The sequence below is a fragment of the Wasmannia auropunctata genome, unplaced genomic scaffold (genome assembly GCF_000956235.1).
Source record: "Wasmannia auropunctata unplaced genomic scaffold, wasmannia.A_1.0 LD336026.1, whole genome shotgun sequence".
Classification (NCBI taxonomy): Eukaryota; Metazoa; Arthropoda; class Insecta; order Hymenoptera; family Formicidae; genus Wasmannia; species Wasmannia auropunctata.
The window spans coordinates 1619984-1644665 of NW_012026864.1; the positions used below are offsets into that span (position 1 = coordinate 1619984).

Sequence of the window (24682 nt, forward strand, 5' to 3'; positions counted from 1 at the left end):
ATTAAGTCCGTAACGAATTTTTACCTAAAATTTTATTTTAGATCAAAACATTTGCAAACTAACGATATTTCAACAATATTTTAAAGAAAATATTGGTATCTTTTGGAAAACTAAGATATAAGCTAGAATTTATATAAATTTCTATGACTTAGAATATTGTGTTCTGACATACACATAGACGTGGACTAGACTACACTTTTATTTGGAGAAATAATACTAGTAATTTTACTTTAATTTCTCCATCTTTTTTTTAACAATACACACAGAGATGTATGTATCAGCTGTATGTGTTTATATTAAAGTTTATCTCAATATATATATATATATATATAATCTCTATATATAAATTATTTTACTTATATATTAATATTAACTATATTAAATAATTTAATTATGCAAATGTTGGAATGTTTTTAAATATCAATGGTCCTCATAATAAGAATGAAAAGGATCTCTTTAACTAGTTATGTTTCATGTTTCACGCATATATGATAGCAATTTCATATATCCTACTAAATAGTTCATTTACACAAAGATGTCTCATAGCACCAACAGAATGAAGACATTTATGGCAGTCGTAAAACATATTACGTTATTTCATAAGCTGTGTGCGTATCCCTTTACTAGATAAAATATAGAAAAAGCCGTAAGGGCTAACAACAAAATTTGTCATGAATTTGATTCTTCCTTACCGTTGATGAATTCTCAGATCTTTATTTTTAAACAAGAGTTTGCAAATCGTCTTCGTCCAAATCTTGGTCAGACGAGGGAATTAATTGTCACAATCTGAACAAGTGCGGAAATTCGTTGCTAATCTCGCGTACTACTTGCTGGTCTTCGTGACTCTCCACTGTTTCCTCGCAAAATATCCTAACACAAAGTACAAAATGTACGTGTAATGAAAGTTTCAACACTTATATTTAAGTTAAAATAAAGTATATATTTTAAATCTTTACCTTGTAAAACATCTTAATAAATCTCCAGATCGATGACGATGCTCATTATAGTTGGATGTGCGCAGAACACGGCGGCAAAGCTCCAGATATTGTCTACGCTGTCATTGCATATTGAAGATGTATATTAGATATACATATAAAATTGTTGTGACAAGTCCAATGTGAATTTTTTTTATCACAATATGACATAATACCTTATCACCCGGGAACATATCGAACAGTTGACGTAGTATAATGTCAATAAGAACTTTCACGTCGTTGGTGTAAAAGAGACTCGCTATGGCATCATTACTGAACAAGTCGACAAATAGTTTCAACACAGAATGCGGCGGTTGTGGCTCGTGATCAAATATTCGTACCGGATCCTCTGCGTTAAGTTAAAAGTTCGTCAGCTCGAGTCATTTCTCTGACATACATATTATTTGCCTATAAAATTTACCTTCTCTGTTGAGGAGAAATAAAATCTTTTCAGTGAAGGTCTTGGCCACTGTCCGCTCACGTAAAGCGTTTAGCACGATATTCTCAGAAGATGTAAATTGTAAATTGTAGGACAATATCAAATTTATAAACAAGTCTGGGATTTGATCTTCCAGATCTGTATCGGGTGGTGTTTCTATTAGGTCCAGCAGGAACGATATAAAATCTGAACCAAGTTGTTCTGTAAAAAAACAAGAAACAATTAATAAAAAATATACATTTTAATCTATATTTTCAATAATATCGATGCTTTATTTTACTTACCTAAATGCGTAACTGGCATGGGTTCACCCATTGAAAAAATCATTGTAAGTAATAACGACGAATAATTTAATCTTAATACATTCCTGGGATTACTCTTCATATCCCTGCGAAAATAAGAATTTTCGTTATTATTTAAATATTGTATACTTCATTATATTAAATGTTTTAACTCGTAATACCTCGCTAGTTCCATTGGTAAGATACTATTTAACATTATAGTTAGAACCACTGGATCTAAACTGCACATAACGCCAAATGATTGCAACAACAGTTGTCTAATGGTCCATCTCGCCTCCATCTGATAATACTGTATTAATATTGTTACGCCATTGTATCTATCTTGCTTTAAAACGTGTCTGGATACATTTGCGTCGGCATTAGTCTGAAAAAAAAAAATATATGCATGAATATTAATTATTTCATATAATAATAAAACTAAGTAAATCATATTTACAGTTAAATAATTAAATCAATCACATTTTTAGTATTGACAATCATATCATATATGTATATATATATATTATAATAAAAACACAGATCACACATTTTTAAATGTATTCATATAAATTTGGAAAAAATCTAAAAAAGTTAGAAACAAGCTTATACAATATTAACTATTAAGAGTCAAGTTTAATGCTAAACATGTAACGTCGACAGAATGGCAAGTTATAGTTTCATAAAACAAAAACTTACCAATATTTCGGTCAATTCTTTAATATATTCCACGATGATGGATTCATCTTCATAAAGCATCCAACTCCTTTGCTGCGAATCTTCCTTGCACGAAGTCAGCTCGGTGAATATAATTTTCAATCTATTAGCATCGTAAGTTTCTTCTATACTCATTTTCGACACGGTCAACGGTGTCTGCAGCTGATGCAGCAGAGCGTCGAGATAATGACTTACAGTTTCCGGCAGCAACTGCCGCAGGCTAGACACCACGACCGTGACCGCCACCTTGGACATCTCGTGACTGAGCTGAGTGTTTTTGCGCACTTGATCGAGCAGTTGGTAAGCGCTCCGCGAATTAATCGCTTGCAGAGTATTGCTCTCTCTCTTGATCGGCGAGCTGTTCTGCTTAACGGGCGAGCTATTGCTTTTGATCGGCGAGACGCCGCTCAGATTTTGTATGCTACCTTGCGAGGCGCTCTTACGAACGTCGCTGACCGACGCCTGGGCCTTCTGAACGATGTCCGAAGACGATTGACGCGGGAGCGACTGCACACGTTGCTCGTCGCCGTTTACCCGTTGCGCAACCGCCGGAATGTGGTCTACGTTATTGCCGCGAAGGGTCGTCTGCGCCGTCGCGTAGGAGGTGTTGCTCGGCGCCGACTTGACGTCAGCTTCTGTATTGTCGCAAGCAATCGCGGAATGCGTCTCCCTAGGTAAAATGCCGCAGTCCAACTCCGGTGGTTTAGGCGCTTGTCTCTTGGACTTTTTGCTCAGCTCGACCTGTGCCTTCCGTTCAGTCAGCTTCGCCAGGAGATCCTGCTTGTCGGGCTGCACCGACTCGCTGTCCTTCTTAATTTCCGTTTCCAACGTCAGTATACAGTCCTCCAGAAAGTCGATCAGGAACTGGGGCTGCGCCTGGCGGATCAGTCGACAATATATACAATACACTCGTACACACACTCAGGACTCGGAAGTTCCTGGGAATCGAGTTCCACGTACCTTCACGGAGGCAACGTAATTGGACGGTATGTAGCCCAGACGTCCCCCTCTGTTCACCACCTGCCACCAGTTTTTCTGCTTGACGTTACGCTGCAGCAGGATAAAGTACTCGCCCTCCCGGAAGCTGAGAGTCTTGGCGAACGTGGCCTTGAAGTCGTACATGGCCTTAACCATCTCGTAGCTGTCCGCAGCTGTGAGTATAGACGCGATATGTAAAGGTCAGAGTCAGCCGGGAAAAAGGGAGAGAAAATATCGCAAGAGGTGGAAAACGAGAATCCGCGTGTGTCACCAGGGAGGAGTACAAATATGCGGCGAACTCACCTAACCTCGTCGCACCGTTCTCGTCCATCGTCGAAAGCGAGAGTGAAAAGCGACGGCGACAACGCCCAGGTGAAAACCGGAACGCCGGAGAAACCGCCTACTTACTTTCCTTCGCGCCCGGACATCTCATTTCCCTCCTACCTGCCTTTTTCCGTCAATGGGACTTTTTTGCTCCGACCGGCCTTTCCGTGTGTGTGTGTGTATGTGTGTATGGTCGTGCGCGCTGCGCGTGTGTGGCGTGGTCAGCGTGGTGTGTTTAAATCACTGTCGCACTGCGCGACACTGACACACATCACACACATGCACACAAACACACACACACACACACACACACACGTATATCGCTGTCGTATGTCGGCGCTTATTACCGCATTTACCGCGCAAGAGAGAGATTGGCATCGGCATCGAACACTATTCTGCCGTTCACCCATTCACCCGCTATCGCATGCTATCGCACACGTTACAAATTCGCGCGGATTATCGATCGCGACGCGTATTCATTCCGCACACGCTCGGCCTACCTCTTACTCGGCAATTTGCACACAATAGGTCTGTTTTTTTTTTTTGTTCAGTTAAACTTCTTGCGCAGTTCTATCTTCATTTTTCCTCTTTTTCTGTCCATTAAAAAAAAAAATAGCGAGAAAAGATGAATGGCAAGAAATTCAGCTGAAAGAACAGGCCTATAAGGATCTAAATAAGTATGTCAATCGAGAGCAATTTAATTTACAAATACAAATAAAACGAGCTCATCTCAAAGACCAGTATCTCAATAAAATGTAATTTCGAATCTCTTATCGTACTTCATTGGGTATCAAGAGAAATTGAGAATTTCTCGTACGTTATATCATAATCATTAATGGCAACACACTGAGAATAATAAATGTGAAAAATCTATTAATAACTTTTATGATACATTTCATCGATTTAAATAGTTTGTACATATATGGACTTTCGCGTTCTCTTATGTATGTAATGATAAAATTCACGGATTATGTCGACTCGAACATGCCGACGCCCAGTAGTAAATTTCTACGTGAAAAATGTAACGTTAGGACAGACGTATTCTTCGTCGCGAAGGTGCGCAGCAGGTAAGATTCCGAGTTGGTTTTCACGTCTGGATTGTGCGAAACGTTGACGTCCTCCAAACTCATCTCCTCCGCTAACTTCGTGAAGTCCCATAATTTCAGTGTACAATCCAAAGAACCTGCCAATGATGACGTGGGTTATAAATTTTTTAATGCACGATACACGTGATCGTTCGATACATTCTCACCTTTGATCCGCATAAATTTACGATGGACGGTGAACGTACCTGAGACTAAAATATTGCCGTCCCGACTGAACGACAGACAGTGAATGTTGGCCGTATGGCCGGACAAGGCCGCGACAAGGTGGCCGTGTGCCAAATCCCACATGAGCACACGGTGATCCGCGCCAGCTGAGGCCAAGAAGCGACCCTCCGTCGAGAAGGCCAAGGAAAAAATCGGCCCTTTGTGCCCGGTCATCAGTCGGACTTGGCTGCCAGTCACGCAGTCCCATAATCTCACGGTCATGTCGCTCGAACCGCTCGCGACATAATTCGAATTTGGATGGAACTGAACTACCTGTAAAGATAATGGAATAACAGTCGTGGCTCTCTCATCGGGCAAATAAATTGATGCTGGTAAACGCTGGTTAACTCACATCAACGTCTGAATAATGGCCAGCAAATATTCGTAATGGTTGATGAGAGTCAGTCGCCCATAGCCGGGCAGTTTTGTCATTCGAGGCGCTTGCAAAGTAATAACCGTGCGGCGAGAATTTCACGCACCACACGGGATATAGATGGCCCTTGTAACAGACGACACATGTCCATGTGTGCAATGACCATAGCCTTACTGGACAATCGAAATTATTGTAATTATCATATCTATTATTTCTTTAAAAATCAATGTAAATCATGTAACAATTGATATAATTCAAATTATATCAATTGTTACATAAATAAAATGTTTTATATATATATTACACTAATATAAGTACATTAATTATTATTAATATAACATTAGCACACTAAATTAAATAATTTATATTACGCTAATAACTTTTATTATATTTCCTCTCATAATAGATATTGAGATATTTTTTATACATATATTAAAATTATAACCGTATACACACATTATTATTTAATTATTTAAATACATATAGGTGTAATAGATAAGCATTAATTAACTTAATGCTACTGCATTAATGTCTTACTTGTAGTGTCCTCTGACGATGAAAGCAGAAGATTTCTATCTGGACTAAATGAAAGATTGTAAATTGGCCCACTATGACCATAGAGGTTTCTTGCGGTTTCGGATGTACGTTCATCCATCATTCTAACCAATACGTCGTCTGTAATGTTTTCCAAAACACAACTTTATATAATATAAATTAAGAAAGTTGATTTCTATCTTGATTTTATATATTGCCTGCCACGTACCTGCTTCCCTATTAATCTCTTGTAATTGTTCACCCGTTTTCATCAATCTCAGTTTCTGTGGGATTAAACTCCACACCTTTATGCCGGAGTCACTAAATCCGGTAGCTAATAGACTTGAGTCTTCCGCTACTTCTGCCGCTGTTACACTAATAAAAAAAATGACGATTTATATTTATTAAACACGACAAAAGAAGACTTGCAAGTGAATTTTAATGAGAAAAATTTGATTTTATGCACTTACGTATAAAGGGTGTTTAACATTGTGTAAAAACATATAGATGGTAATGTGTCAGGTCCGAGGACAACTCTCTTTGACGCTTCCCTCAGTGCCTTGATTTTTTCTAGCTTATCCGCATCTTTCCTAAATTGAAAATATGTAAGTTGTGTGAAAGACACAGAAGCAACATATCCTGTCGATTCTTTAATGCCGATATAAACAAATCATTAAAAGATCGCTAAAAAATTTCATTCTCGCCGCACGGTTATTACTTTGCAAGTGCCTCGAATGACAAAACTGCCCAGCTATGGGCGACTGGCTCTCATCAACAATTATGAATATTTGCTGGCCATTATTCAAACGTTGATGTGAGTTAACTACGTTTACTAGCATCAATTTATTTATTTGATGAGACAATATATTCATCTTACAAATTGGGCAACGGCATTCTGCCAACAGGTGGTGCATTCGGGTCGGATTTCGTCTTCTTTGAAAATAACGGATCCTTCTTAGCCTTTTTCTTCTTTGGTTTATCTCCGTCTCCGCCACCTGTATCATCTTCCTCTTCTTTGTTTGGCTCCACACACTGAATATCAGGCTCCTTTAAAAGCCCGTAATAGACTTTGGTCTTGTTATCTGCATTTTAACAATTTTGTTAATTTTTTTTCAATGAACCATTAAAAAAAAACAAAATAATTCTCCTTGAGATACAAAACCATTTTATTACCTTGCCTGGTAGCTTCGCCTACCATAGCCCCAGACGTTGCTTCTATCTGCTGCTTATTGCGAGCAACGCCCTCATACATGTCAAAGTAAAGATGCTCCTGTATGATATTTAATAAGACACTATATTTCTTTTCTTGCAAATGTCGTTTCAGTATCGAAAGGGTATCCCTCGACATTCTGATTATAAACTGATTTGATCTGCAAGTAGATGTCAGATATTATGTATTAGATGATAATACGTTTAACACAACATTAATCATATAATCGTACGTCTCTATGCTTACTTGAAAGTGTCTGTTAATTCATTCCCTGCCATTTGCTCCCGTTTTGTTACATTGCACAATCTCTTCAAGTCATCCTGATAATAATCTTCTAAGTTCCCACTGAACTTTTCCATGAGTTGTTTCGCCTCTTTGGAATGATTATTGTAAACCAATTCCAGATACATGTGTACCAATACTGGATATAGTATGGTTCCCAACTCGTGCTGTGTTTTGTATACAACATATATAATATCATATAATACAGGTTTATATATTATTTATTATATATTATATATATAATAAATCATCATTTTACATAATGACATATACCTCAAAGAATATATATACTGTCACTCGACACAAAATACTTGTTTGTGTGCGGTAACTTTGGCTTACCTTATAAATATCCAAAGCTCCTTCCACAAACTTTTTCAATTCGCTGTACGCTTTCTCGTATTGTGCAGGATCTCCCTCGCTTTTGTAAGCGGAAAGAACGCTGGTCACATCAGAATCAGATTGCTGAGCGTCGTCAAGTGAGATGTCGGTGAGATTGGCTTCTTTTCTAAACAACTCCTCGGTTCCCTAAAAAGAAAACGTAAAACAACAAACATTCATTGGCATTTGTTTCTAATTACGGCGTGTGAAAAGATTTATATGTATTTATTAAATTACTCAATAACACTGACGAATGTAGGTTAGGACGCGCGTTTTTGGCGGTGAGGGGATATCTTGGGATTTTTTGACTTACCTTTAAATTGTACTTCTTCAAAAGCTGCAAAACAGCGATCATAGTATTCTTCTCGTTATCCATTTTCACACAAATATCCTTCTTGACAACCGAGAAAAACAAATTCAAAAAAACTTGTCGCGAAATCAAAGCGTCCAAGCACACCGAACTACCGGAGCGTTCTCAGTCAACTGTGGTCAACTCGTCAACTGGAAACGTAATAAAGTGGTACCTGGTAGTGCAGATAGTGCTGGTAGTGCAGCGCAGTCCTGCATTCCTCGCCGCGTGGCGTCACGATCGCAACGATCGATAGCAATCGATAGTCTCGAGATTGCGATTTCGCCACGATTGCGATTCTCGCGGCTTCGATAGATTTCGCGTCTAGTTGTGTAGAACGCGGCGCGTCGCGAACCGAACGGATTTGTGCTCGACGATATTCCGCGCGCTTCTCACGATTTTCTCGCCGTATCCAGAAGCGTATCCTCGCGCACGAAGGGTCGTCGAAAAGGGCATCTCCCTTGCCTCAAACGCGATGTACCTCATCACCGCGTATTTGTTACCGCAGTACCTCGACCGCTGCAGGTGGAATTTCAAAGTGACTCCGCGCGCAGTGCTCGTTGTAGCCAGCTCGTAGTTGAGTGACGCCGTACTAGATATGCGCACGGAAACAGACTTTTTGTGGTGTTCCAAGTTCTGCAAATCGATTTGGATAGATCCTGACGGCAGCTAATCCTCGTCTGCAGATTCGGAGTCGATCGACGGAGATTTTTGCGGGACCGCAACGCAGATATTATACGGACTGCAATCGTCAAGTATGTAAATATGTCGTCGATCGATTATTATTCATGAAAAATGTTTATAGTTAATGCGTTCAGATCTATAAATTAGCTCTCTTTTTCGTAGAGAAATGATTCTTGTCTCTCTTTCGATAATTGTTTGAACAATGGACACGAACACTTTTCAATTTTAATTAACTATTTTCCCACGCTCCTGTACATATGAATTTGATTTCTTTTCACAATTAATATTAAACAATTGAAATGAGATCGATATATCGAGATTATTTAACAACTAATTAATGCAGTTACTTTTTATCATTAAATCCATTGATTCTCTTTTTTTAGAAGAATTAATTAGAATCTCGTAGAAACGCGCTTTTGCAAGTTTTCACTTTGTCTAGATTTTTAAGAACAATTAATGAGCCTCTAAGTAATTTTTAGATAAAAAATTTCCGAAATGTACGTTTCTCAAATAACTAATATAATTGTACAAGCGCTCGAAGTAAGGAAATCTCAGCGAAGTGTTTTTGTTCGACAGTTTATTACATACATTGTGCCAGTATAGAAATATCATACAAATTCGAAGATGCTTGAACGAATTACGAAATATTAGATTTACATGATCTCTCTCTCCTTTCTCTTTTTTTTTTAACCATATTACGTACAAGAGAGCGGTGTATACAACGGGTCCTATATACTCGGAAAGGCTTGGCCACGCGTGTGCTGCGTGGCGAATTTTCATCGCTGCTCCCGCTAAATAAATAGCTAATTAATAATATAATCAATGTTATACACAATTCATTGCGCCTTCCGTCTCACCTAAAACAGACTCTAGTATCGGAAAGTGCTTGTAACGAACGCTCGTCGTTTATTCCCAAAAATATTAGGAAACAATAATTCTGAGACGCGAGACTAGAAAGTAGCTTGCGAAAGTAACGCGCAGTATTTCGAGTCCCTATTTCATTTATTTTTCAGTCGCAGCCGCAGAAAATCATGAAAAGCTACATTCAATGTCGCGAGAAACTGAAACGGTAATATTTCCAAATAATTCCAAAATTATCCGTATTCAATGAATACCAGTCCTTATTTGTAATTGTTTCGTGCAAAAGGTGAAACAGATTTATACAAATGACACGATTTGACGCAAAAATCTGTCCGTACGAATCTAAATTTTTTTTTACAAAATTCAAAACCTAATCTTCGAAATTCATTAGTTTCTTTTAAATTAAGTTTTTAATTCCCATTTACGCATCGCGAAGTATGTACATTTGCTTAAAAACAGGAAGAAAAATAATAGCGAATTTAACGATCTTGAGACTAATTCATTGTTTCAAAGAGTAGAAATTTAATATGTAACATATGGAAATTACACATAAATTTCTATTATATATTTGTGTATAGAGAAAGGTTACCGTCATACCACTTTGCTTTTAAATTATATTTATTAAGTAAAAGTTAAAAATAAAACTCTAAAACAACTCATAAATACAAAAAAGTGTCATTTATCTAGATAACTTTAGTTGTTTTAATACTGTTTAAAATTTTTCAATATCCAACATTTTCGTAAAATAAGCAAATATGCGCCAGTTAAAATGTGCCAAATAAAAAGAGAAAAATATTAATAAAACATAGTTTACTTTATATTTAATATATAACACAATTTTAGAAAACTTAAAATATGTTTAACAAATCTAAAATTAACAATAATATATTCAATATTATTTAAACTACACAATTTGTGAAAGAAAATTGTGTGAAGAAATGCTAGTTCGCATTTGCAGAATTTGTTTTTAACTGATTTTATGTATAGACTCAAAAATTATAATATATGAATAATATGAGTTTTTACCTCTTTAATTGTCTAAACATATTACGTTTTCGTCAATATTAATAAAGTGCAAGTTCCTGAGACATTTTTTGGAAACGTTCAGTTCCGAGAAGTTTCCGAGAAATAAACGGGTGTTTTTTTACAAAATCTACGTTAGTATCGGTGACTTTCCTCTATACACTAAAAATTAAATGAATTTTTAATCTTTCACGACTATATAACATATAATGTATATATATTACATATAATATATATAATAGAAATCAAATGTAAATTTCTGATAAAAATATCATTGGAATATATTATATATATTATAATATATACATATATATATATATTATATATGATTAATTCCTATTAATCTCTTTTTTCTTAATTCTCTTTCGGCTCGCTTCTTGCTAAGCGATATCGATTGCACGATTCATTGAAATGTAATTTTCTTATATTCGATATAAACGAAGGAGCACACCGCTCCCTTGTGCTTCTTCGGTAACTAAGCGTAATCCATCTCTTAACAAATCAAGGCGTGTGTCGTACAAATACAAAGTCATCTTTCCGTACAAACTTTGAGATAACGCAGAAATATCAACGACGATAACGGCAACTTTCTCGCCGCGGATGGTTAAATGGAAACATTATGTGGCATTTGTAATCCTTTTTTGCGAGCATATCTCTGCCGTTTACGAAACTTAACATAACTGGAATAATGTAATTATCAATGTAAATTTAGCGTGCCTACATATATCTGTATATATATATATTCCATTATTCATATTCTACGCTACAACTTGCGCCTGAGTACATCATGATTTAACATTTGCTTAGATTTACAGCGAGTAGCAACTATGTACAGTGTATCTCCAGTACTGGATTTACTGGATATCGAATCGCGTCCCCCTTCTTTTATATATACAGGCAGTTAACGACACACGCGTACAAGCCGTTTACAAGTCTCCAGCGTAATTGATATTATGACATTTTACATAGGCAGCAAATTTCCATTGTTGTCCGGTAATACAGTGAAAATACGCAAGAAAAGAAAAACGATAGAGGCAAACGCGGAAACGTCATGTTTTATCAGAAGCCAAAATGATGGGAATCGAAATAACATAACGCTCGGTCTGGCCAGAATCGATTTTATATATCAATAAGCTGACAATATACAGGACTGTTCAAGACTCTTCAAACTTGTTTCAAGGTTCTCGAAACTTTTTGTACGCTCAATGATTAGACAGTTGTTTCTCGCAAAACGTCTCACGGTGACACATTTCAACGAAATCAAAACTGAAGCGAAAATACATTATTTATGTACGTCCAAGACAGCGACATTGTTCCCCCCCCCCCTCTTCTTCCTTCGCCGCCCGCGTCGTTTCCAACGTATTTGTATTTCGTCATTGTCGTTTTCCTAGCCACTTTTGGTAGTAGAGCGGTTTTTGATTATCGTCGAAAGATCGATGGAGTCCTTTGGTATCTGAGAGTCGTTCCTCCTGTATCCACGGTCCGCGTGTTCCCCGGTTCCGTTCGGCCACACTTCATATCCGCCGTTGCAGGCATCTCGCCGTTATGGCGAGCACCACGACGAGGGTCGCTACGAAAGCGAAGGACGACGGGGTCATGGTGGGTTTTTTCAGTTCGTGCCTCGCACGACACTATGGACTTCCCGTATCGTGGTGAAACGAGTCACTGTCACTCTCGACGTAGGTCACGTAGCTGTCGGTGCTGTCGGGATGCTGGCCCATGTCCGGCCCGCCACCGCCCGGATGATGGGGCCCCGGGGGCGGCAGCGGTCCGCCCCCGCCGTCGCTCATCGGTCCGCCGAGCATCCCCGACGGGGGTGCCAATTGCGCCGGTGGTCCCCCGTGCAGATCATAGCCGTGCATCTGCAATTATTGACACAATGACAGAGCTCGATTTTCCTAGTAATAAAGACAATTCCTGGCAATTCTATGTATGAATATATATCATTCTCTTGCATTCGTATTTATTCTACTTATATTCGCAAAAAGATATTTCCTCTCGATAAAATCTTACTCGCGAAAGTCGCCGTGCGAGGCTATAGTCGCTCTCTCGGCGATCTTCGCAAAAACGAGAAGTTAAATGCTTTGAACATGACACGTTACCTGAGACACTAAATGGTGGAACGACGGCGCGTTAGGATCCAGTCGGTCCAAGTCCGTATGAAGCGCGAAATCCGAAAGCGCCTTCCACGGCGGGTGATAAGCCTGAACTTCCAGAGGCGTCATACCGATAGGACTCTCGTGTCTCACGGGGCTGCTGGCAACCATCGGTATGCCATGCATACCGCCGAAGCCCAATTTACGCCCGTCCTGAAATAAAAAGTGCTTGGTTCCATTAGATCATTCATCGAGATAGCGGTCTCGTTATACGGTCTCGTTATACAGAATGATCCATTTCAAATGTCCACTCCGAATATCTGGAAAGGTATTTAAAAAATATTTCAGATAAAAGTTGTTTGATTTTGAAGGTAGAAGAAGTTGTGTCTATTTATCTACAGATACGGTCACAGTAATGTAAGTTTGAAATTTTTAGTGGGAAATCCCCATTTTTTATTCCTCTAGCTGACGTCGAAACATTTCAAAACGCTGCTTTTAAGCCCCCATTTGAGTAAAAACTTTCTGAGTTAAGAGCTATTAAAGTTTCAAGGTGTAAGCCACATTATTTTAAATGCCTACCTAAATTATCTTAAAAGAAACTATATACTGTTGAGAAAAATGTCGAACTGTTTTGAAGAACCTAAAGATTAAGCGGATTCGAAAGTCGTCTATTTTATCAACTGAATGTTTTTTCGAATAAAAAATTTTTCTTTTCTGTTATCTGGACAGATTTAGCATCTCTTTTTCATAGTTAAAGAGAGTGTATGCATAAATATATATCTGAGCATTCAATTTTATACCAAGAACGAAAAGAATTAATTTTAATTCGTGTCTTTTTTCCGTAGATTAGATTTTTAGTCCAATAATAGCGTCCAGAGCTGTCAACTCGTGACAACATTTGTTTCATATGAAAATTCTGCGGTCGAAACAAGCTTACAAAATAAAACATATGTGGACTGCTTAAGGAAATAATGTTGAGTTCTTAGAATTAGATTTGTCATCGGCCATGTAAATATGTAATAAAAAGTATAGATTTATATTTCAAAAAATTAAGTTAATTTACATTTCACATTTGGTTTGACACTTTCCTTAACACTTTCCAAAATTATTCATAACCAAACAACTTTTATTTGAAACATTTGTTTAGATATTGTGTTTCTTTTAAGATAATTTAGGTAGGCATTTAAAATGGTATGCAAATCCTTAAACATTGACAAATCTTAACGCGGCAAGTTTTTACTTAAATGAGATTTTAAACCAGCGTTTTGAAAACATCTTGACGTCAATTATAAGATTATACAATAAAAAATGGGAATTTCCACTTAAAAATTCCAAAGTGGAATTTCCTTAACGTGATTTTAACATCAACACCTGTGGATAGCATAATTGTTTTCCTCTAAAAATCAAGCAACTTTATCTAAAAACATCTTTTTTCTAAAAGATGCCTTTCTTTCCAAACATTTGAAGGAAACATTTCAAATTAATTACCTTACGTATTCATTTATTCGATTTATATAGCTCACAAAGTTAATGGCAAAGAGAGAGAATTAATATGAGAATTCATCTAACTCTACAGAAAAAAAGTAACACCAGTAAATAAAAAATTGAGAAAAAATAGCATTTCACCTGTGTTATAAAATTATGTTAGAAAAATTAATAAATTGTATTTAATTGATTAATTATAATTATAATTGAATTAAGAAAACATAGTGATGATAATTATTTATAGTAAATATGAAAGGATGACATACAAAAAAATAGTAAAATGTAGTAACGTAAAATGCTTATATTAACAAAAGTATATCATTGATAACGAAAAATGTATTATTATGACAATGACTCGTTTAAAACGAAAGTTTAATTTAAACAGAAATGTAATTGTCACAGTTTAGTGTATAAAATTTATATAACTATATTTGTTATCATTACTATCGTGACTCCGCTATTTCACTGTTACTTAATTTAAAAGTTACATTTAAATGACGAGAATTACGTTAATGTCACAATTATTTTTGTGATTATATTTTCAATTCTATATATTTTTGCGATTTTAAATCAGCAAAAGTATCTTGAATTTCAAAATTATGACATTATAGTTGCTAAAACTGTTTTGTCTTCTCTAAATGCGATCATCGAATAAGTGCAACTCTGCGGTCACAGTTATTATCACCAGAAATTAGATAAACGTTATTAACGCAGCAATTCTGCTTCTCAAACGCAAGCTAGAGAGAATATATTCATTAATACATTTATTCGTTATAAATTTATTAAATTGAATTAGGTAATTCAATGATTGATTTGGCATTCATCGAAACGATATAATTTCCCGTTAAGCCCATACCAGACTATGGCATTGGAAAATTGGCAATTGCGAGCCGGAGATTAGAATTTGATCAATGAAATAAATTTAAATCTTAATCCGCTTTGTTTTGATTATTCGAATTTTAAATCTCTATTTCGCGATCTTTAATCCTCAATGCGCAGTCCGATACGGGAATCGATATCGGCGATGTCGTATAGCTCGTTACCTTCTCCTGCATTTGCTGCTTCATAGCTATCGTCTTCTTCTTGTCTTTGCACCTCTTGTTCTGGAACCACACCCTGATCACGCGCGGACTCAGCCCCGTCATTTCGACGAGCTGCTCCTTCATCAGGGCGTCCGGCCGAGGGTTCGCCGCGTAGCAGGTTCTCAGGGTGTGCAACTGCTTCTCGTTGAGAACCGTGCGCACCCTCGTCGGCTTGCCGTCGGAACCGCCGCCACTTTTGTGGCCACCGGAACCACGAACGCCGCCGACGCCCGCCTTGTGCGATCCGCTCTCAGATCCGGAATCTGCAAGCATAAACGTCGAGAGTCCTCCCACGCGGTGGCCGTAAACCGGGGCTAAACGAGTACGTGTTCCAGATGTAAAATGTATGAATTATGCAAATATAAACAATACGGATTACGGGACATTTTGAAGAGCGCGTTTTAAAGGAAGCGAGATACTATTTATTCTCGAAGAAAACTAAATTGCAGAATGATAACGTATAAATAAGAAAAATAAATGTGTACATTTAAAGTAGTATTGATCGAATCACTGTTTCGCGGTTTGCGTAAGTAGGTATTAATAGTTCGCGGGGGAAAAAAATAGGCGCATTAACGCGAGGGAATGTTTTTTCACGCAAAGCTAATTAGTTAATCTAATAGGCAGACTTGAGGAAGAGATGTTGTCATTTTTATGGTAGCAATAAACTGACGTAAGCGCGCGAATTGCCCTCGAACCGCGAGATCGCGAGAATGGGAGAGAAACGCGGCGTTTCGCGAGAGGCGTTTGTATAAATCTTTCGCCGACTCTTCCGGATTCTTCGTTAACGTTTTTCTCTCGACAGTTACAAAGGGCGGGTGTGCGGTTGCCCGCGGGGTCTTACCCCGCCTCCCGAGAAGATTTATCCCGCGAGAGAGTCGCGCGCGACGAGGCGTCCCGGGTACAAGGTACGGAAGAAGGGAACGGGCGCGATACGATTCCGGACTATCTTCCTAACCGGTCTTGCAAAACGGTCCGAAGTCCGGCTAATGGGAGATCCGGATACTGGTTCAGCATGGCGGACCAACGCGGGGGGGAGCGAAGCAAAAGGTACCGACGCGATCGCCTTGCGGACCGGCGCGGCGCTCGACACAACAGTCAAAGAGACAATATTGTCGATGGGCAAACGCGGATCCCGTGCTCGTGCGATTCCTTGATCAGCCCGAGCGACCTTGGAATCGCGGAACGTTTAAGCGCGAAACATTCGTGACTCGCGCAGAGCCACGGTCGCGCGAACACGGTGATGTTTTATTTGCAAAAGGTGGCAGAGACTTTCCTCTTTTTGTCAAAAAGTATTGCGCTGTTTAATCTTCCCGTCTGTCTCGTAGTCGTTTTTCCTTGAAGGCATCTGAGATTTATTTTAAAAAAAAAAAGGGAAGACAGTAAAAAATGTAAGTCTCCTCATCAACTTTCGTGATTGAAATGATTGTTACAAGCAAGATAGCATATCAAATAAATAATATTAAAAAATTGATATTATTTAAAAAATTAATGATATTAAAAAAAGAAATATAATATATGACTCTTTTGGTGCCTGATTTATTTGTGATTATCGATTTTTTAAATATAACATACACTTTAGCAAAATTTTTAATTATTTTATTAAATTCTGTCTAATAAATCAAAAGTAAAGTTTCAAATATCTTTGCGAGCACCTCGATCTTTGCCTAAACATTCGATCTAAACATTCTAAACGATACAGAATGCGTGTTGAGAGAGAAGAAGCCCTCGCGATGTAATAAGAACGAGAAAATGAAGTGTATAACAGAAGTCATTTAAAATCATTCCACGTCATTCGGAGGCAGCTGAGATAACAATTATAATTTTGATCGATCGTTTCACCCGCTGCATTCTATAATATAACGTCGACGCTTTAGGCGTCGCGTCGTTCGAAATCTAGTAGGTCCGCCAGCGAGGAAGAGACGGAAAGTCAACGAGAGTACACTATAAGAGAACAAACGAAATCCTATTTCTGTGTCCTAACCAAATAGCGGTCTCGGTTGGCATAAGCGGGAATGAGAAACCGGCGTTGACACGGCGGCACGACGATAAGAAGAGTGAATAGACTCTCGACCTTCGAAAAACGATCGGTGTATAGGATCGTGTATAGCTATCATACTGCTAGATTGGAAAGTACCTTCCGCGAAAAGAGTGAAAGAGTAATGCGCGAAGAGACGCCTCAGTTTGACGAGGGGGAAGTTATCTCGACTGTCATCTGGCAAGAAGCTAAATTTCTTCTTCTCAATTCAAATATTCAATTGATCTTTTCAAGATCGACCGACGTTTGACTATTTGATAGCGTGTACGTGCTCAAACGACCGCGTCGAAAATTTGTTTCTTTACACGTAAATAATCTGTGTCCTAATAAATCTGATCCTCTTAACGCCTACAGAGCGCGGCGAGTGTTCATATAATCGCGGGACATAAATTCACAGAATTGAAAAAAAAAGATAAGATTTAAGATCAGATTAGATACAGGATTTACCATTTATTATTTTGAAGAGTCATGAGAATTATATCTTTCTCTTAGGTATTATAAATAAACTGTATACGAAAAGACATCCAAGACATTTTATTTTAAATGTTTATAGAACAAGAATAGTCGCGCGAATCGTGCAGATCACATGATACCAGAAAAAAAAACGATTGTTATTTCGCGTAGATCCGAGAGCTTATTTAATATGCAGTTTATTAGAGTTTATTGGTAATTCGAGGGCTATTAATAACTCGGCGACACGTTCGTGTATCACACTCGGATGCCCCGTTCCCTCAGCGGGATATCCCCGGCGCGCTAATAAAGAAGATACGAATAAGAGGAAACAGATCGTGCGTAGTTATGCGCGACAGTAGTTGGCAGGGTGGTGTTACATTTGGCACCTCGGCAGCGCTCCGAAGACACGTCGGGCCACTACCGTCGGCACAAGGTGGTCCAAACTTTTTCGTGCGTATAGGGAGAACGACGTTTCACGCGCGACGGATCTCCAATGACGAATCACAATGACAAACACGGGACGACGTGCGCACACGCTGCCGCACACGGGTTATTTGCACGAAAATTAGTATATCGGGTAATTATGCCGACGTTTGTCCTTTGCATTTTGAGAGGGAAGAAAGCGCGGAGAGGGGATTTACACGGGAGAAAAACGGTAGCCCGCGATCACGTCGTGCACGCGTCACGGTTTCTCCTTCCGCATCTCGATTATTGTATTTAAAAAAATTTATCCATTTCTTCTCTTTGTATCAGTGAGAAAAGAAATCACGCGTGCTGTTTGACATCAAATGTATAATGTAAATGTCTCAAATCTCATTTTTAAGATTATTTTATCGCAATTTTTTTCGTTTAATATCCCGACGCGCTGGTATCGTATTTTAAAGCGTAATTCTTGGATAGCATGATTTCGCCGACGTTTACTTAATCCTTTGTCATTGACATACTAACCGATTTGGTAAATTAGCGAGTTGTAATTGCGACTGCCTTTCAACTCGGAGGTGTCAAAAGAGTTAATAACCGAACGCGTCTGGCATTAACTCCAGCATTGATTATTCGTCGGATCGTCCTTTCCTCCCGAAACCCAATTGCTGCCCCGGTGCAATCCCGGGACTGCTGTCTTACATATAACGGTTTAGATTTAGCGTCTGAATTTCGGGCTCCCGGCTCAATTGAGTTAATTCGCTCGGTGGCAGTCCAGCCGGTCGGACGTAGGTACTACGTACGCGCGTTATGCCGGGCTACAGGACATTAAGCCCACGTAATCCTGACGTGTAGAGGGGTAGTGGTCAAGCCTTTACGGTCTTAACGGCTTCAATTATCAACACCTAATTATACGTCGTGAGCCTAACACAACATAGGAGAGTCCTTTGAGCTTATACCCTCGAGCGGGGCACCCTTTTGTAAATTTGGTCTTTGGAAACACACGTGGATAGACTTGTGCCTGATAATCCACAGATGTAGCCCGTCGTTCTGACGCACGTCAGAAGCCGGATTTCCCCATTTCGCACCGGGCGCGAGATAATTTAATCGCAGAATCTCGATAACGCTGCTCAATTAAGGATAACTGACGGGGAGGAGAACGGAAATAACGAGAGACTTGTATACGAAAGTAGACTTTATGATGAACGCGACGTCTAAATTCAGAAGCGCGGCGCGGTTACTGTTCCTCTCTCTTTTCCCTTTCTTCGAAAAACCTCGGGGAGAGCTTTTGCGATTTTTCAATGACGCCCACATCTTCGCAACATCTTCGAAACGTGTCGAGTGTGTGTAACGCGCGCGAAGAAAAGAGGAAAAACGAAAGGAGTTCAAGTTTTCGGCGTGTGACCGAATGCGCTCACCTGACATCGAGCCGTCGTTCGGGTGCAGATGGTGATTGTTGTTCGTCAGGGAGGCGTTATTGTTATTCTCGCTTCCGGGTATACCAGCGGTTCCGGTGCAGTGCTTTCCGCCCTCGAGGACATCGTGATCGTGCCGGCAAAAAAGGCCGTCCTGCCTCAGAGCGAACTCATCGCCGGTCTCGAGCCGCCTCATGCAGGCGGAACAACGAAAACACTCCACGTGATAGATTTTAGTTTTCGCTCTCATCACATAGTCATTTTTGCTAAAACACTGGCTACACTTGTCGCACTTCGTACCGAACAACCTGTAACACATATATGAAAGAAAAAGAGATGTAGTTTTTACATATGCAATGACGAACATGACGAGCTCGCAAAGCGCGACTTCCCAAATAGAAAAACTGCGAATAAAGCTTGAATTAAATTTTGTGGATTATGAAAAAATTTAACGAAATGAAAGAAGAATGCTCGAAAAATCAAGAACATTTTTCTATTGAAACAAACGTAGTCAGAAAACAGAAAAATTTCCGTGTAAATATATTTTTAAAAAAATTACACAATTCTGCAAGGATTTTTTGTTTAATGTACTAATTTTTTCCTTCAAAACTTAATAGCAAAATTATAAGATCATGCAGAGAATGAAGATTGTTTAATATTCTTAAACAATTTTTATTCTCAAATTCACAGATCTGTGCATCTTTTCTAATTGATTTTCTTGATATCTAGCGCATTACGATCTATAAGTATTACAGATATTTAAAACGTCATGAATAAAAAATGTTTCATTATTTTATGTTAAATAATTGAGAAAATACAAGAATCATTAAGCATTAATCTTTGATTAATTTTTTATATTGATACATATACTTAAATGAAAATTCAAAATTAGTCAATATTAATTCTGGCAAATTATTAATAATTGTTTATTCACATTTCTCATTGTGAAATAACTGCTAACTGCTAAAACGTTTGTATCAATGCCAATCTAATATCGAGAATGAATCATATATAACTTCAACTTATTCATGTTTTTTTTATAAATCTCCATTCTTTGTTTCCTATTTTATTACATCACGAAGTTTTAAACATTTTCAGTTGACAAAATAAAAAAGTCTGTTCTAAATCCGATAAATGCAAAGTGGAGGAACATAAATCGAGCTGAAGTGACTTTATTGTCGCGTCATATATTTATTTCTGTACGCGGTACATTGAGGTCCAACTTTTTTATCCACATACATATGTATATAGTATATGTACATATATATAAATTCAATAAATAAACCGTGCGCTAATATGTGCAGCACCAGGATATAATGAAATGTCCAATGTACATCGTTGAAATTGGAAAAAATGCGGTAATGTGAATGAAATTGATGGCGGTGTAACGCGGAATTAATGGTTGCCGGTCGCGTAATTGACGATCACGTTGATATATAATAGACATTTCTATTGTTACCATCGCTACCGCTTATTTTTCAAAGTCGAACTTTCTCTATGCGCATGAAGAGATGTGCCGGTGCATCTTGTACGCGTGCAAACGATTATTCGCGTTCCCGCGGCGTACCATAATCAAAGCAAAATCGTATGTTCATCTTATAACTTTATTCTCTACTTTTGCAAAATAGACCAATTAAAAGAATCAACATTCCAACTTCGAAACATCACCTGCAGTTTAAAAATATATAAATTGCATATAATTTATATCTTTCCAAATAATAAATTACATATAAATTATATATTAATGTATATAATTATATATAAAGTTATATTATAAATGTATAAGAAATATACATATATAATTATTGAATTTATATTAATATATATATACATAATATAATATATTATATAAGTACATAATTGTATACACAATACAGTATGTAAATCATACTACAGCGAATTTTGGCATATTCGACTGCGTGATTATTTTTTATGTAACAATCGTGGCACTTTCGCGATTGTTAGCGTTTGTCTGCCGGAAATGGCCGCCGTCGGGAACACCCAGAAGAGAACGTATGAGGAGGGAGTTACTTTGGTAATTTGGACTTTTGAACGAAAGCGACAGCAACAACAAACGCCCGTCATCGCTGTCGCTCGAGTCCGCGGCCGGATACGCCAGTCTTCTTCGTGTTACGGCGACGTCCCGACATTCGACGGATCAGCGCAAATAAACCCGCTGCCTCGACACGGAAAAATATTTGGTCCAGGTCGAATTCGTGCCGATGGGTTATTTGGCGGCATTACCGTCGTGTGGACGGTGAAAGAAAAAAAAAACTCGAGAAAGAAAGAAAAATCTCCGCGCGTGCGAGAGATGCGCCTTTTTCACTTCTGGCACATTCCCGTCCCTATTTCTGTCACGCCGCAAGTGACATAACAACGAAACGTGTACAGCAACTTCAATTAATTTAATGTTACCGCGCACCAAATTGAATGTAAGCATTGCAAAATCAATTATGATAATTGATTCGATTATAGATTCGTTATTAAGGCACGTCCGTCATTCTGTCATCATCGGAGAACAGAAAACCAATAATAGAAAAGGAATAGATTATTATCGAACAATACATCCTTCAAGAAAAATAATCTGATAATAGACGTTTCGTTTAACGAGCATTTCGTATTAAATATCTTGACGACGCTCATGCTTTATTCTCTAAAAAAAATTGTCAAGCGGCAATTTAAAGTACTTACTTAAGCAAGTTACTTTGTAAGTCGTCAAACGTAACGAGAATATATTTTCAAGATCTGAATAAGAGAAAGAGAGAGAGAGAGAGAGAGAGAGAGAGAGAGAGAGAAACTTCTTATTAAAATATCTGAGTCTCAGCAATCTGAACATCACCGATGCAAAGTTATAATTTTACGTCTGCCTCTGGGAAGATTAATGAAAAAAAAACTTCATATACATATAAAGTCTTCACTCATATTTTCGAGACTTTAAGTCGGCAAAAGCTGCTTAACCCCAGGGTTACGTAACCCCGTAGCTGTCGAAAGATATTTTTCGCAGTTTTATACCGCGATATAGAATCGACGAGACTTCCGGCGGTTTCTCGTGTATATCGGCTGTGTCACACCCTGGCATGCGTCTATGCGGCTATCGCGAATGGATCGACTGTTTCAACCGCAGCGTCAGTAATAACCGTCACCGTGTGCCAGGGTGGTGTCGATCAATGCCACGCATCGCCTCGTCGGCGTTGACTCGTGAGCTTAAACTCCCGGCGAGTTCTTTCGCTCGCGCGAGCATATAGTATAGTTGCGCGCACCTTCTTTTTGCACGCGCCAGCGCATGCAACGTCGTGACAGTGACGGTGCAATGTGGGCATACGTACGCGTTACGCATATAATACGTGTGTGCGTGCGTTCTCCACGTGTATACCTCGGATAAAAATACTCCGGACTTTCTCGGCTCTGTGTGTCGCCCTCTCCTTCCCCAATCTCTGCCTCTCGACCATTTCTCTCTCTCTCTCTCTCTCTCTCTCTCTCTCTCTCTCTCTCTCTCTCTCTTTCTTCTTCTCTGTCCCTCCTTTTTTCTTTTATTCTTTTCCCTCTTGCTCGCCTCCCGATCCCAAGCGTTTGCAAATGCGTATCGGAAAGAGCGTATCGCGTGTCGCCAGAGAATGTAGCGGTCGCAGTGACAAGAGGCACGGTTTTGCATTAATTACCATATTGCACCGCGATCGTGAGGCCCGGAGTCTCTCTCTCTCTCTCTTTTCCAGAGTGCCTCTCTCGTTCCACCTCTTCGTGGAATTCGTTCGTTAAGGAGCGACACTTAACCGTCGGACGATGAGAGCGGCGTCCGCTTGACGCGTACCCACGTCATCGCGCGTATTTCGTCGCTCTCGTAATCGCGAAGAATTAATCACGTTTCGGCGTCGAACGCAACGCCCGAAGATCTTTCCTCGTTCCTTTAAATGCACCCCGTGTCGAAAAATCGAACGCTCGTGGTGTTCGTTCCTCGTCGAAGATCCTTTCTTGTTTTTTCTTTCCTTTTTTTTTCGACTAGGGTTGAACAATCACGGTCAAAGGAAGTTTCCCTTGTCCGACTTTCCAACGTGAAGTTTCTTTCAAAGAAACGCGTCGACGTGACTTACCTAACGTAATCGCGCTTGCAGTAAGTTTTGCCGTCCCGCACGAAACAGGTGCATTTCTCGTCCAGGAACTGTTGACACTCGGCACATTTCAAACACGCCGCGTGCCATTCCAGATTAGGCGCTACCCTCAAGATCCACTGGTCGTGAATTCGACCGCCGCAGCCAACGCAGAGCGAGCTCCTGCCTTCTGAAACACAAACAATCGATCTACTTGGAGAGAGAGAAAAAGAACAGTTCTTAAAAATTTTTAATTTTACAATCGGAATCGTAATCTCTCGTACCGAATGTAACACGGTGCGAAATCGTCATTTTTACAATACGTATATCTTCAATTTTCGAAATCTATAAAGATCTCTTAAAAAGACGAAAGTTACGCTCGATCTGAAGACCTGATCGTTGCGTTTCCACGAAAAAATCTGATATTAGATAATAACGTAAAATAATAATCTCGCGTTATCTCGAGGCATACATCCGCGGTGAAAGCACAAAGGAAAACCTGGCCCGCGACATTTTGTACGTATTTCACGGATGACACGCGAGCTCGAATTGAAACACGAATGGGCGATCGATCGATCTTATCGTCGAGAATAACGACCACTCGTTAGTTACGTATTAGCCGCGAAATAACGATCGCGACAACATCGCCGACATCGCCGTGCCCGGCGAAGCCGCCGACAAACGAAAAATCAAATCAATACGTCGATCTGTCCTGCCGTCGCTTTCGCGTCGCAGCGCGTTATCAGCGATTTCGCGGATAAAGCTTACGTAATGGAATCGCGCGTACCAGAGAAGTAACAAGGATATTACGCACTCGTTTGCATTGTCAATCAAACGACGACAAAAAATTTTTTTGAGAAATTCTTATATTATGATCTAAAAAAGTTTTTTTTTTCA

General features: G+C 39.0%; 3 protein-coding genes across 4 annotated transcripts in view; all 3 read right to left on the bottom strand.

Annotated features, from left to right (window-relative positions):
• Positions 1 to 455: 455 nt before the first annotated feature.
• On the bottom strand, positions 456 to 3922 carry LOC105452769 (NCK-interacting protein with SH3 domain). The gene is made up of 9 exons (XM_011694160.1): positions 3690 to 3922; positions 3369 to 3559; positions 2391 to 3284; positions 1877 to 2079; positions 1698 to 1801; positions 1396 to 1614; positions 1151 to 1323; positions 957 to 1054; positions 456 to 870 (listed from the first exon to the last, which is right to left on the bottom strand). Exons 1-9 carry the CDS (start codon positions 3715 to 3717, stop codon positions 780 to 782), a joined length of 2001 nt encoding a protein of 666 aa, XP_011692462.1. The 5' UTR covers positions 3718 to 3922; the 3' UTR covers positions 456 to 779.
• Positions 3923 to 4557: 635 nt separating this feature from the next.
• LOC105452771 (transcription initiation factor TFIID subunit 5) lies at positions 4558 to 8298 on the bottom strand. 2 transcript variants are annotated; one of them, XM_011694163.1, is made up of 11 exons: positions 8111 to 8298; positions 7759 to 7944; positions 7384 to 7586; positions 7101 to 7297; positions 6805 to 7009; positions 6398 to 6517; positions 6157 to 6302; positions 5931 to 6068; positions 5373 to 5566; positions 5002 to 5293; positions 4558 to 4893 (listed from the first exon to the last, which is right to left on the bottom strand). In XM_011694163.1, the coding sequence occupies exons 1-11, from the start codon at positions 8171 to 8173 to the stop codon at positions 4679 to 4681; spliced, it is 1959 nt and encodes a 652-aa protein (XP_011692465.1). In that variant the 5' UTR covers positions 8174 to 8298; the 3' UTR covers positions 4558 to 4678. The 2 variants fall into 2 exon arrangements, with proteins under 2 accessions (XP_011692465.1, XP_011692464.1); XM_011694162.1 differs by having other exon boundaries at positions 4963 to 5293.
• Positions 8299 to 11028: 2730 nt separating this feature from the next.
• The window catches only part of LOC105452770 (insulin gene enhancer protein ISL-1), a 31626-nt gene continuing 17972 nt past the window's right edge, over positions 11029 to 24682 (bottom strand). The window contains exons 2-6 of the mRNA XM_011694161.1: positions 23789 to 23975; positions 19704 to 20008; positions 15339 to 15640; positions 12817 to 13023; positions 11029 to 12576 (exon numbers count right to left, since the gene is read on the bottom strand). Coding sequence (XP_011692463.1) covers positions 12346 to 12576; positions 12817 to 13023; positions 15339 to 15640; positions 19704 to 20008; positions 23789 to 23975 — 1232 coding nt within the window. The 3' untranslated portion in view covers positions 11029 to 12345. The remainder of the gene's footprint in view (positions 12577 to 12816; positions 13024 to 15338; positions 15641 to 19703; positions 20009 to 23788; positions 23976 to 24682) is intronic.

What these genes read in the sequence shown, in the direction of transcription:
- LOC105452769 (XM_011694160.1), bottom strand. Translation starts at nt 3,717, where the DNA reads ATGGACGAGAACGGTGCGACGAGGTTAG. An exon ending in ATTACGTTGCCTCCGTGAAG is followed by an intron (nt 3,285 to 3,368) that starts GTACGTGGAACT and finishes CTGATCCGCCAG; the next exon opens with GCGCAGCCCCAGTTCCTGAT. An exon ending in CATGCCAGTTACGCATTTAG is followed by an intron (nt 1,615 to 1,697) that starts GTAAGTAAAATA and finishes GTTTTTTTACAG; the next exon opens with AACAACTTGGTTCAGATTTT.
- LOC105452771 (XM_011694162.1), bottom strand. Translation starts at nt 8,173, where the DNA reads ATGGATAACGAGAAGAATACTATGATCGCTGTTTTGCAGCTTTTGAAG. An exon ending in AGGCGAAGCTACCAGGCAAG is followed by an intron (nt 7,010 to 7,100) that starts GTAATAAAATGG and finishes GTTAAAATGCAG; the next exon opens with ATAACAAGACCAAAGTCTAT. An exon ending in ATCGTCAGAGGACACTACAA is followed by an intron (nt 5,567 to 5,930) that starts GTAAGACATTAA and finishes TCGATTGTCCAG; the next exon opens with TAAGGCTATGGTCATTGCAC.